Source organism: Marmota marmota, unplaced genomic scaffold, assembly GCF_001458135.2.
Source record: "Marmota marmota marmota unplaced genomic scaffold, marMar, whole genome shotgun sequence".
NCBI lineage: Eukaryota > Metazoa > Chordata > Mammalia > Rodentia > Sciuridae > Marmota > Marmota marmota.
In genome coordinates this window covers 34,562,387-34,575,549 of record NW_026000082.1, presented here as the reverse complement: position 1 = coordinate 34,575,549, position 13,163 = coordinate 34,562,387, and the positions used below count along the sequence as shown (strand labels likewise).

The 13,163-nt window shown below is 50.9% G+C and overlaps 1 protein-coding gene across 2 annotated transcripts in view; it reads left to right on the top strand.

Moving 5' to 3' along the window:
• Window positions 1-12,366, top strand: part of Wdtc1 (WD and tetratricopeptide repeats 1) — a 66,086-nt gene extending 53,720 nt beyond the window's left edge. Inside the window, exons 9-16 of one of the 2 annotated variants that reach the window (XM_015485436.2) lie at window positions 307-422; window positions 2,093-2,168; window positions 2,779-2,884; window positions 4,571-4,744; window positions 7,761-7,996; window positions 9,496-9,679; window positions 10,611-10,803; window positions 11,854-12,366. In XM_015485436.2, the coding sequence (XP_015340922.1) occupies window positions 307-422; window positions 2,093-2,168; window positions 2,779-2,884; window positions 4,571-4,744; window positions 7,761-7,996; window positions 9,496-9,679; window positions 10,611-10,803; window positions 11,854-12,051 (1,283 nt within the window). In that variant the 3' untranslated portion in view covers window positions 12,052-12,366. Of the gene's footprint in view, window positions 1-306; window positions 423-2,092; window positions 2,169-2,775; window positions 2,885-4,570; window positions 4,745-7,760; window positions 7,997-9,495; window positions 9,680-10,610; window positions 10,804-11,853 lie in introns of both variants that reach the window. The other variant, XM_015485435.2, reaches the window with a different exon arrangement.
• The last annotated feature ends 797 nt before the right edge of the window (window positions 12,367-13,163 follow it).

Genomic DNA, 13,163 nt, shown 5'->3' with positions numbered 1-13,163 from the left:
TGCCTACTTACCTGCCATTCTGGTCAAGAGTAAGGGCTTTAGAGTCAGACATATCTTTAATCCTGACTCTAATGCTAAACTTCATCAAATTACTTACCTTTAATGAGTTTCTTTTCTGTAAACTGGGGTTGTAATCTAGGAGATAAAGCAGCTGGCCCAGTATTGATCATCGGGCTCGACACTTGTGGCTGCTTCTATGATGAAGTTGAGTGCTAAAGTTTTCAATTTGGCTATCTTCACACAATCTCCTGCCCCTTCAAGGGGGACTAAGAACCTCACTCTAGAATGACAGGGCTCTTTTTCCAGGTCACCTGCCAGTGAAGCTGCCTGACTATAACAACCGTCTGAGAGTGCTGGTTGCCACCTATGTGACCTTCAGCCCCAATGGCACAGAGCTGCTAGTCAACATGGGAGGTGAACAGGTAGGTTCAGCTGCCTCATGTGACTGCCCATAACCATCCCATATGCAGTAGACCAGGCCTGTGTACCGTACCTCCACTGCCATGAGGTAGACAGACGTAATAGCTTCATTGTAAATTACATTACTGTGAAAGGTGGGAGTGACATGACATTATAAGGATGCTGAGAGAGGTATAATAGGCTGGTCTCTCTCTGTGTGTCCTTCTCTGTTGTCTCTCTCTTTCTAATTTCTCTTTCTTTCTTTTTTATTTTATTGCAGTACTGGGTATTGAATCCATGGGTGTTCTGCCACTGAGCTACATCCCTAGTCCTTTTTATTTTTTATTTTGAGACAGGTTCTTGCTAAGTTGCCCAGGCTAAGTTGCTTGTGATCCTTCTGCCTCAGCATCTTGAGTCATTGGGATTACAGCTGTGTATCACTTCACCTGGCTTTTTATTTTTTAATGAACTAGATAGATATATGATAGTATGAGACTTTAGTTAAAAAATACAGGCTTTGAAATTGACAGATCTATCTTCAGTGATGGCCCACTGTCTTCAAGCTGTGTTTTGTGACTTTGAGCAAGTCTGTTCACTTTTCTGAGCCTCAGTTTTCCTCATCTGCTGTTTTCCTAGGAGAAGATCCATGGGTCTCAGAGCACACAGCCAAGATGTGGTTTAGGACCAGTTTTGAGAATGTTCTTTGATAATAGGTTGCTAAATCTTCTGTTTGTGTGCTCTCAGGATATTTAGTAAGCCTTGCATAAATTTGTTTTTATTCTACTGAGCACTCATTGTGGACTAGAGTTATGATAAAAATAGGGAACCTAGCATGCATGAGGCCCTGGGTTGGATCCCCAGAATCAAAATAATAATATAGAGGAGGCAAATGCAAATATGATCCATCATCGGGATGATAGGAGACAAGGCAGGAAATGGTGATGACATTACAAGGCAAGGCATGAATATATATAAAAGAAATGGGCTGGAGAATGGGTGAGCACCTGAGTTCAGAATAGTCCTCTGGCTTCACAAAGCTAAGTATTATCTGGCCTGAAGGTGGCATAAGGGTAAGTGGGGAGACTGTCTAGTAGAGTGCTTCAGAGCCAGACAGACATAGTTTTGAGTCCTGGCTGTGCCATGTGCTGCTTTTCTGATCCTGAATAAATTTTGAATTTTGAGCCTATATTTCTTCATTTGCAAAAGGGGTGAAAATAATAGTATTTCTGCATGTGGTAGTTTCTAGGATGAAATGAGTCAATATTAAAAAAACACTTAGAGTTCTAGAACAAAATAAGCATTCAATAAGTGTTAATAATAGATAATATTTACCTTCTGAGAGAAGTAACTAGCAGTGTTACTTTAAGCAAGTTGCTTTCTGCAGCCTCGGTTTTCCTATCTGTTAAAGACATTTAGCTTTGTGATCTCTGAGTACTTTTCCAATTTAAGCATGTGATTCTAATTAAGGACAGTATTTCACTTAGAGCTTTGGGTAGATCAAATGGCCCTTCCCAAGGACCTGAAGGAAATAGGAATATTTTCCTGCCTGAAGTTCACTTCCTGGGCTAGCTCTATAGCTCTGTGCTCAGCACTCAGTGTATACTGAAGCCCTGGTTCTTGTGAACCACCATAACCTTGTGAATAGTTCAACCACATCCATGCCTCCATATCTTTTCTTGACCCTCAACTTTAGGTCTATTTGTTTGACTTGACTTACAAGCAGCGGCCATACACCTTCCTCTTGCCTAGAAAATGCCACTCCTCAGGGGGTAAGTCCTTCCTAGGGTATCTGTGCTGAAGTGGGGTGGGGAGCTTGAGTACCAGCTGCCTCTGCTGAGAAGCCTGCCTGTTATTCTGAACTGTGGCTACAATACTCCAAAAGCAGCAGATCTCTGAAATGATCCTGTCCTTACAGGAAGAAGGAAGATAACAGTAGGTCAGAGATCTGTCCCAGGGCTTTGCATCATAGCCCTTTTCACTTCTCTCTGAAACAGATTGTTCCCGCAGCTCCACTCTTGTGGACCTGAAGTAGTTGCTCTTCCCTTTCTCATGCTGGCTTATTAACTCTTTCTGGGTCCTACAGTTGATACAGGCACCTCCTTACCCCTCATTTCCCGCCCCCCACCCAGCCCAGCTAAGGGAAATGACATGTTGAAGCTGTGTCCCTTGCCAGCCAGCAGAGGGCGTACAGGCTTTTCTTTACGTCTTGGCTGCTGGTCTGTCCAAACTTGGTCTCTGGGACTGGGTCTTACCTTGGAGGAATAGTCAGTCCCACAGTGGAACCATCAGACCCTGTGTTGGAAGCTGAAGGGCTGTGGAGAAGAAACGAGGGCCTCATCCTGAGTTGTCATTGTTACTTTCTCCCCATCCTGCCAGAAGTCCAGAACGGCAAGATGTCTACCAATGGTGTGTCCAACGGCGTGTCTAATGGCCTGCACCTTCACAGCAACGGCTTCCGACTGCCAGAAAGTAGGGGGCATATCAGGTGAGGCCAGCTGACCCATTCAGTCCTCCAAGCCTCAGTTACGCTCTATGAATTTGAGGGAAGGACATGTCCTATAAACCTTCCCCCTGACCTGTACCTAGGCATGCATCCCAGAGGGTAGTGACTGGGGCAGAGAGCTTCTTGGAGGGTGGCTGGTGGTCCAAGGCCTCTCCTACCTAGTAGGATACCAGTCATGCTTAGACTGAAGCTCTAGTCCCTTGACAGTAGCTGGGATCAGGGCCCAGAGGCTAGTTGCCTCTTAGTACTAAGGTATCTCCAAATAGAGATTCCAAACAGATGATCCTCTCTCACTGTATTATTCCCTACCCTAGAGTATATCCTGCCTCTATTCTGTGCCAGGTCTTGTGCTGGGCTTAGGTAGATAGGCGTTCAAATTTTCTATCCATTCAGATAAACAATTGTCCATAGAGAGATTCATATGAGGAACTTGGGTGACCATGAGGTTCAGCTTAGCAGGGAGGCAGGTAGTGTCAACTACTATCATGCCCAAGAGTTTGATTAAGAATTGTGTTAATGGGGGCTGGGGCTGTAGCTCAGTGGTAGAACACTTGCATCACATGTGTGAGGCACTGGGTTCAATCCTCAACACCAAATAAAAAAAAATAAATACATAAAAAAAGATATTGTGACCATTTACAACTAAAAGTTAAAAAAAAAAAAAAAGAATTGCCTTAATGGGCTGGGGTTGTGGCTCAGTGATAGAGTGCTTACCTGGCATGTATGAAGCACTGGGTTCAATTCTCAGCACTGCATATAAATAAGTGAATAAAATGCAGGTCTATAAACAACTAAAAATATGTGTTAAAAAAATAAAAAGAATTGCCTTAAACCAGGCATGGTGATACAAGCCTGTAATCCCAACAGCTCGGAAGGCTGAGACAACCTTAGCAATTTAGCCAGGCCCTAAGCAACTGTCTCTAAATAAATTACAGAAAAGGGCTGAGGATGTGGCTGAGTGGTTAAGTGCCTTTGAGTTCAATCCCCAGTAACCCTCCCCCCCAAAAAAAAGTATTGCCTTAAGCTGGGCCAGGCACAGAGGGGCATGCCTATTATTCCAGCTACTGAGGAGGCTGGGGCAGGAGGATTGCAAATTGTATACCAGCCTCAGCAATTTAATGAGACCCTATGCAACTTATTGAGACTGTCTCAAAATTTAAAAATTTGTAAAAAGGACTGGGGGTGTGGCTCAGTGGCTAAGCACCCCTGGGTTCAATCACCAGTACCGGAAAAAAAAAAAGGTCTTAAGCCAGATGCAGTGGTGCGCCCTGTAATCCCAGCAACTCGGGAAGTTTGAGGCCCATCTGGGCAATTTAGCAAGATTCTGTTTCAAAATAAAAATTGAAAAGGGCTGGGGATGTAGCTCAGTGATAGAGGGTCCCTGGGTTTTATCCCTAGTACTGCAAAAGAACTGCCTTAAGGCTGTTTAGGATGGTTTCATTCCTGCCCCTCTTCTTTTTCAATGACTCACAGCATTGGAATTGTGCCTATTTCCTCTCAGGTTAATAGATATTAACCCAGGTCAGGATAAGAGTGGCCCCGTCTTCTAGATGGTAGTGCAGATCCCAGGGGCTGAGAAAACTTGCCTGACCCTCAGAGAGTGCTGCAGACCTTTGGAGGGCTGCTCTGACCTTTGACTTGTCTGACTTGGCTCTGCTTCCCTTATAGCCCCCAGGTGGAGCTGCCCCCATATCTGGAGCGTGTGAAGCAGCAAGCCAATGAGGCTTTTGCCTGCCAGCAGTGGACCCAGGCCATTCAGCTTTACAGCAAGGCTGTGCAGAGGGCCCCTCATAATGCCATGCTCTATGGAAACCGAGCTGCTGCCTACATGAAGCGCAAGTGGTAAGTGGGCCTGCAGAGGGGACCTGGACCACAAGGCAGCAGGCCTGATGGAGCCAAGTTGCCAAGGCTTCCAGGAAGGGAAACTGCTACCTGGGCCAAGGCCTCTCCTCCTGACCTCCAGACTGACCGTAGGCAGGTGCACCAAGTCTGAAGTCCCAAACACCAAGGAAGCTCACAGCTAAGTGAACAAATTCACAAGTAGTTTTAACATGATGCTTTGTTATAAAGTTCTGTGGCCACTGAGGAAGTAGGAATTGAGAGAATGATAAATCCCAACTATTGGAGAATTGAGCCTTGAATTGGACTTTCAAATAGCAGTGAAATCTTGCTAGGTGAAAATGAGGATTAGATTAATTCACTTGATAGCATCTGAAGTGGTTCTGCAGCTCCTTACCCCTGGGGCTTGCTTTCTGTATTTTTAGACCCACTAGACCAAGCACGAACAAGATTCCAGAGATCTGGGGCCAGCTGTGGATCATGGCTGGGGTATAGTGGTTGGTGTAACGATATGGTGGTTCATATCTTGAGGAAACCATCAGGCCCCCAGCCCTTCTGCCTTTAGCACCAGCAGGCAAGCAGACAGGCAGACCCCCATCCCCCAGCCAAGGCCAGAACTGGAGATGGATAGAGCTGGGCCCACAGCCATTTCTGCTCCGTCTGGCATACGTCGGCTCTGCCCAGACAGACAGGCCAGCTGGTGTGCCATCGTCTGGCTGAAACTAGGCAGGCCTGGGGAAGCTTAAGAAACCCACCCAAGTCAGCAGGATGTTAGTGGGGGTGGGGAAGATGCAACCCCTACATGCCTAGCTCAGGCATCAAGAGTTTTTCTAGGGCTCAGGTGGACTCTTTTGAAGTTATCCTGAGGTGTGTCACCTCTCTGTCCCAACAGTTGGGTATAACTCAGCATCAAACCTACATTCTTGCTAAGTTAGTAATGTCCTCATCTTGTTCTCTGAGCTTCTACTATGTACTAGGTACACAAAGTTATTTCCTTCTGCACCCCTGTGCTCCAAAGACCCCAGCCTCTGGGCAGGGAATAAAGTTGCAGGTATAGTTCAGTGTTGAAGGGGCAGAAAGCAGTTAAGTCTCGTAAATGGTCAGGTAAAGTGTTGTGGTCATTTTAGCTGGGAATCAGTGAAGTACCAGAAAGACATGGTGTTTTGGGCTGGGGGTGTAGCCCAGTTGGTGGGGCTTGCCAAGCATGAATGAGGTCCTGGGCTCCATCCCCAGCACACACACACACACACACACACACAAAAAACAGACCTGGTGTCTATGTGGGCTCGAAGCGTGGACAGGCTTAGACAAGGAGATGAAGGGGAGAAAGGTACCATAGGGAAGGACATTCCAGGGAGATTAAATGGTGTGAACAAAGGTGTGGGGGTGGGGGACTGACTGAAGAGCTTACTTCAGAACAGCAAATCCATTTGGCTGGAGCAGAGGGTTCTGGAAGGGACTGGCAGGAGATGAGTCTGTGAGGTAGCCTGGGGCCGGCCTGGGAAGGGCTTGGAATGCAGAGCAGTGGCGTTTGGCCTCAATTCAGTGCATGATGGGCAGCTACTACAGAGTTTTGTGCAGGAGAGGGATGCTCAGAGGGCCTTTCAGGGAGATTGATCTGGCAGTGGGACTAGGATGGGTGAGCCCTGGGGCCAGCATCTCTCTCCCCCATCCCCACATGCCTGTCAGTGATCCCTATAATGTCACATTCTGTCCCAGGCCAGTCTCCCCAGGGCTACCATCTGCTCTAGATGCAGACCACCCTCTGGTTCCGGGCTTGTCTCTGGTCTGGTTCTCCCCAGGAGCTTGGAGGGGCACCTTGCAGGCAGTAATTGGTTTCCAAACAGCGCCTGCTCCTTCGTCATAGCCACTGGTTCTGACGCAAGCCATGCTATCAAAGCAGCTCTGTCTCCTGCCTTCACACTGCTGAGCTGCTGGTTCCTGGTCTGAGGGTTGCTATTCCAAGGACTGGTGCTACCTCTGGAGTGCTGTAGGGAGAGAAGGATCAGAAGGAACAATTCAGTGCCAGGCCTGCTTTGGCCGTGCTGTGAGCTGTGCCCTTGGTGGAGGGGCCCGTCAGCTCTAGGGAGTGCTGCTTACTGCTTGAGTAGACCAACCCCATCCCAGCAGCAAGTGGAAAAGAAAATATGCTTCCAATGGGGAATTGGCTCTTGTGACCTGTCTCGTTCTCCAGATGAGAGACAAGGATATGTTACTGGGGTCCAAGGCAGCAGGCCTCCTATATTCTGGCTTAGGGTGGGAGAAGGAGGGGCTTTTCCTTTTACCTCCGCCTACTGACTCCCCCATCTAAAGAAACTCTCCCACTTCCCTTCATCCATACTTTAGGTTGGAGAAGTGAGTGGGGACAATTTGGAGCTCCTGGCGTGCTCAGCCCCCTCGCCATCAGCTTCCAGAGAGCTGACTGTGCCAGACAGTCAGGCCCCATCCTCCAGCCCCAGGAGGTAGAGGCCACAGCTGCTGCGGATCAGTCAGCCAGGACAGAGGGGGGTCTGGATGAGGGCTGCTGCCTGCTGGTCGACCCTGAGTCCCCAGCCTGGCACTTCTGGCTTCCCCCGACCACAGAACTGTCCTTGGGGGCCCCCTGCCTTGGACAAGGCTTTGAAGGCCAGCAGGGGGATTTGAGGAGGTGGATGAAGGAAGAGAGAAGGAGGGCTTGGGGAGCCTGAGGTGGGCAGGATGCCAGGCCTTCTGCTGCAGAGCTGCGGGTGCCTGGGGGGGAAGAAGCAGTGCGCAGTTGCAGTCTGTTCTCAGCAGAGGGCAGCCTAACACCGTTTTTTGCTACCTTATCAACTCCTCAGGGTTCCTAATTTGCTCCTTCACATACTCCATCTCCCAGGGAGGAAGACCTGGGCTGGATTCTCTTCACTCCCAACTCCCCTCATCTTCATGTCTATCAGAGGTGGGCTGGGGTGGCCACAGGAAGCAGAGGAGACGAGTAGGATGACCCCTTGCTTGCTACATGACATCACCTCCAAGCCACATTCCCCTGCCTTCCCAGGGACGGTGACCACTATGATGCCCTAAGGGACTGCCTCAAGGCCATATCCCTAAACCCATGCCACCTGAAGGCACACTTCCGCCTGGCCCGCTGCCTCTTTGAGCTCAAGTATGTGGCTGAGGCCCTGGAGTGCCTAGACGACTTCAAAGGGAAGTTCCCGGAGCAGGCCCACAGCAGCGCTTGTGATGCTCTGGGCCGTGACATCACAGCTGCCCTCTTCTCCAAAAATGATGGCGGTGAGTGGGCACCAAGGAGGGGTGGCTGTCACTCACCTGTTTGAGGGGCTGCATGACCTTTTGGAGAGAATATGTTTCTGGGATTGGAGAGGCCTGAACTCAGGTGCTGATTCAGAAACCATGTGACCTTGAAACAGTCTCTCCCTCTGAGACTCACTTTCCTCACCTGAAGAGGGGAAATGTTAGCACCTCCCATTGAGAGTTTCTGTAGAGGATTTTCTCTAGCGCGTTCAAAGCACCTGGCATAGGAGGGAGCTGAACCCAGTCAGGCCATGTGGTCTCTAGCTGGGCCTTCCCACCTGCTCACAGGCAGGGCCTTGGCAGCCTCCCTGGGCTGAGAGAGAGGCAGGAGCTGGTCATTGCCTTTGTTCCAGTCTGTGCAAATGCAGCAGAGACCACAGCACAGAGCAACAGAAATGCCTCGTTCCCACCTCAGCTCTACCAGGCGGTAACTTGTGTGGCTGTGGGTACAGCACAGCCTCTGAACCACTGCCTCACCTGCACAAAGGGCTCATGAAGCCCTGCCCAGCTCACCTCACTAGATAGCTAGCTTAGAGAGTGGGCTGGGCATGATGGTGTGGTCTATGAACATGGAAGGTGAGCTCACTGTAGGCAAAAACAGAACCTCACTCTTCTCCTTTGCAATTTACTTAACCATGGGATTGGTTTATTTGTTTAATGAAGTTATCAGACAACTGCCATGTGCCAGGCACTATGCTGAGCCCTGGGAATACAGCTGTGACCCTGTCCATTGAGATTTCAGTGTTGGTGGAGTTTGTTCATAAAGAAACCAAGCACTGAAAGAGAGTCACAAAGAATGAAAAGTACCTGGGGGCCATGAATGGTGTGGGTGTATGGGGGAGAGTTTGATGGCAATCTGGGGTTCTTCGGGAACAGACATTTAAGCCAAGATCTGAGGATTCAGAGGATACAGGTGTCTGGGAGGTACAGAGTCCTTTTCATGGGCACCAGTACATACAAAGGCCCCAGAGCAGGTGGAAATGATGCAACTTTAGGAAACTGAGAAAACCAGTGTGATTTTGCCTGTCAACCAATCAGTGCTGCAGTTGGAACCCATAAAAACTTGTTTTGCAGAGTGTACAAGCTTGGTCCTTACCGCCTTAAGCGCTATAAGTCTTTGTGAAAGTCACCCGAGCTTTTTACTAGTGCCCCCCCCCACCCTACTCTGCCTTTCTTCTCCATAGAAACATTCTGTGAGCCCGTGCATCCTCAGAGCTTCTAGGCCTTTATTCCTTTGCTCAGGGAACTGAATCAGGACTCTCCTGGCTTCAGAGATCCCCTCTTAAACATCCTCAAAAGATGGCAGGATCCAAAGATACATCTTTCTCACAACCCTTTCCCAGTTCTCCAGAGTAAGGGTGGAGGCAGATAACCCTAAATTGACAGTACTTGAGCTGAATACTGGGCCATGGATGGGGAAAAGGCATCGGAAGGTGGGAGGGACAGTACTCTTACCTTTGCTTGCTCTCTTTCCCCAGAAGAGAAGAAGGGAGCTGGTGGTGGTGGTGGTGGTGGCCCAGTCCGCCTCCGAAGCACAAGCCGCAAAGACTCCATCTCAGAAGATGAGATGGTCCTACGGGAACGAAGCTATGACTATCAGTTCCGCTACTGTGGCCACTGCAACACCACAACAGATATCAAGGAGGCCAATTTCTTTGGCAGGTCCGAGGCCCTGAACAGGAGGAGGGCATAGCCCAGTTGGCCATAGGAGCGAGGGTGGGATGGCATTGGGGACATAATGCTTTTAGAAAAGAGCCTCAGCTCCCAGCTCTTCCTCTGTACCCTTGGGCAAATGGCTTTACCTCTGTCAGCCTCAGTCTCTTCACCTATGATATGAAACTAGCCATACCCGCTCATGGGGCCACAAGGACTAACCGGGTAATCCAAGTGACACATGCAGTGCAGTGCTTGACCATTCTTTCCTCCCCAACTCCTCCCCTCTCTGCATTTGTCAGACTTATTTTCTTTGGTTGTTTGCAGCTTTTTCTGCTGGGGGAAGATGAGACAAGAGCCCTCAGGCTGGGAATCATGGCACACCCATTGTGTGCTCAGAACTGTGCCCTGGGTACTGAGGGACAAAGCCCATGTCTCAGATACCTTCACCCCCAACCCTCCTTTGTAGAGGTTTACACTAAACCTTTGGGTAGGTGAGACACATGAACATGAATCAAGAATTGCTCCACTGAGATCCCCTCTAAATGTCAGTAGGTGAGGGCCTGTGCTGCAGATTGAGGGCCTGGGTCCAAGAAGTCTAGGAGTACTGAGGGAAGATGTAGGCGAGGGTGTTCTTAGAGACCCAAGAGGTACAAGAGCCTATCCTGGCATCACTCGGGTTACAGTGTGCTTTGGAGGAGACTATCTTGGAGGAACCCAGGCAGTCTCTAATCCAAGGTTTAAGAGAACAATGACGAGGGTCTCCAATATGGGCAGATTCCCATGTGCATGGGAATTCTGAGACAAGGGCAGACCCCCAAGTGTGGGGGACTGAGTGACAACAGACTTCCCTGCTCCCTCTTGCCCTAAGCCATTGGCCTCTATTTGAGGCTTTAGGGCAGTACCCCACCTGACCTCCCTGCCCTTTGCCCCCCGCCAGCAACGCTCAGTACATCGTCAGTGGCTCTGACGATGGCTCCTTCTTCATCTGGGAAAAGGAGACCACCAACCTAGTGCGCGTGCTTCAGGGGGATGAGTCCATCGTCAATTGCCTGCAGCCGCATCCCAGCTACTGCTTCCTAGCCACCAGTGGCATCGATCCTGTCGTGCGACTCTGGAACCCCCGACCAGAGGTAAGGGTACAGGCCAGGTGGCCAAAGCCAGACAGGGAAGAGGGTGGGGGAACCCAGTACAGTGCCTCCAGCTGAGCCTGTGCGAGCTGAAAAGAGAAGTGAGTCACACAGAAGCCAAAGGCTGCCCTGTGAGTAAGCTCAGCCTAGGACCCAAGACTGCATCAGGTCCGGGAAGCTTCAAGTATGGTGGGCACTTCCAGGGGCAAGAGTTGGCTCCTGCTTTCTTGGAGCATATCCTTGAGCCAGCTGTGAGGATGAGAGGCCTCAAGGACAGGTGCAGGAGGGCAGAGAGAGAACCACACCAGCTGCGGCCCTCATGGGGAGAGTGCCTCAGGGTTCCCAGGGATCCTTTCCATTGTATTCCACTGTGGTGTTCTGCCCAGAAGCGGTTCAGAGGCCAGTTCCTCAGTCACAGGGAAGGGTTCGGGATTTGGCATCTGGTGGACCCGAGTTGAGCCCCACCCCTCACCCCTTCACTCTCTTCAACTTAACCATCTACACTGAAAATGGGAATGACAGCATCACTCCAAAGGTCACTTCGAGGACTAAGAAATGGTGTCGGTGGAGCCCAGCCCATGAGGTGTGGTCAGGGTGACCCCTTCACTCCTAGCCCCATGCTAATTTGTCAGGTGCCTCCCTGGAGAGCAGAAGGAAGGAAGGCTGAAGGAGGGCTGCCATTTGAGAGTAACGAGAGAGGGGGAGGGACCTATAACTGCCCTCTCCCTGGATCCAGTATGTGTGTTCTCCGACGTGTGACTTGTCTCCCCAACATGCATCCCAGTGTGTGCTTGTGTCCCATGCAGATATAACCCAGTGTGGTGTTATTCCTCTTGTACAAACCTTCTGTGTGTGTGTTTCTTGCATATATTTCTCAATACACATGTTCCGTCCCCAGCACACATCTCCAGGTACGAGCAGCCCTTCCCTCTGCTGTTCAGCCAGTGTTTCCCCTCCCTGTTGCCCTGTCATATGTTCTGGGGCACTTGCCTCTTCGGCATTCTGGGGTCCCTCCCACCCTGGGCCCACTCACATTGCTCTCTCCTCCACCAGAGTGAAGACCTCACCGGCCGAGTTGTAGAAGACATGGAGGGTGCTTCTCAGGCCAACCAGCGGCGCATGAATGCAGACCCCTTGGAAGTGATGCTGCTCAACATGGGCTACCGGATCACAGGCCTGAGCAGTGGGGGCGCCGGGGCCTCTGATGATGAGGACAGCTCCGAGGGTCAGGTGCAATGCCGGCCCAGCTAGACACTCCTAGTCCCGGTCCCCAGCCCCATGCTACTGGCTGGACCCTCCTCCCTGGGCAGGAGGTCAGGGGGTTCTGTTTTGGTTTGTCTTCCCACCCCCACCTCCCCATTTTTTCATTTCCCCTGTTTTGTTTGTTAGTTTGGCATTGGGGGTGGGGGTTGCTGCAACTTGCTGGCTTTCAGACTCTTGAGCTGATTGTCCCTTGATTGTCCCCAGCCCTGAGCAGAAGAGCAGGAGGGGAAGCCCCTCCATATGCCACATCTCCTGCTTCCACTTGCCTGGAGGGCTCTGACCTGCCTAAAAACCCCTCTGCCTCCAGTGGGGAGGCAAGGGCTGACACTGTCCTCAAGGGGCGCCCTGCACTTCAGTTGGCAGCAGGAAGGGGAGTGGAACTCCCAGTTGGTAAAGGCCAGCTTGGCCAGTTGCCACTCTTGCTCTCTTGCCTGCAGGGCTAGCTTCCCCATGGTCTTCAGGGAAGGTTCTGAAAAAGGATGGAGTTCCACCCTCCCTCCACAGCCACCAGTGTTAAGGTGGAAGCAAAGGGAAGGATGGGAGCTCTGGAGTCGGCAAGACCAGGCCACCTGCCTTGCCTGGGGGGCAGTGGAGCCTCCTTGTCTGCTCCTGGGCACAGGCTCTGGCCCTGAGCCTGCTCTCCATCAGGGGCTCTGCCTTTCCTTAGAGACCTGGCTGGGACTGGAGCACTGCACCATACCCCACCCACCCGTGCAGCCACTTCTGCACCATGGCCACTCTCCTCTTGGGCGCTCCTTGGCCTCACTGTGACCTTTTTGCCTGAGCTCCCAGCTGGGCCTACTCTGCTGAGGTAGCGCTTCCTGCTAAGGGCCTGTCTCTTGCCCTTTCTACCCTCCTTCCCACTCCACTGCTGAGCAGCCACAAAGACCAAAGAAGTGATGGCTTCTCTCTGTCCCCTGCTGCTCTGGGGGGAGATTGGTGGGAAAAAGCCTAACTCAGCCCCTCTTTCCTCCGACCCAAGCTTTACACTGGATGCAGCAGTCACCCCACCACCAAGCCCCCCTTTCCCTCGCCCCCTTGGCTCCACGCTCTGGAGCTGCTCTGGGTAGTTAGTTCTCCCCCTCTTCTCTCCCTCCCCC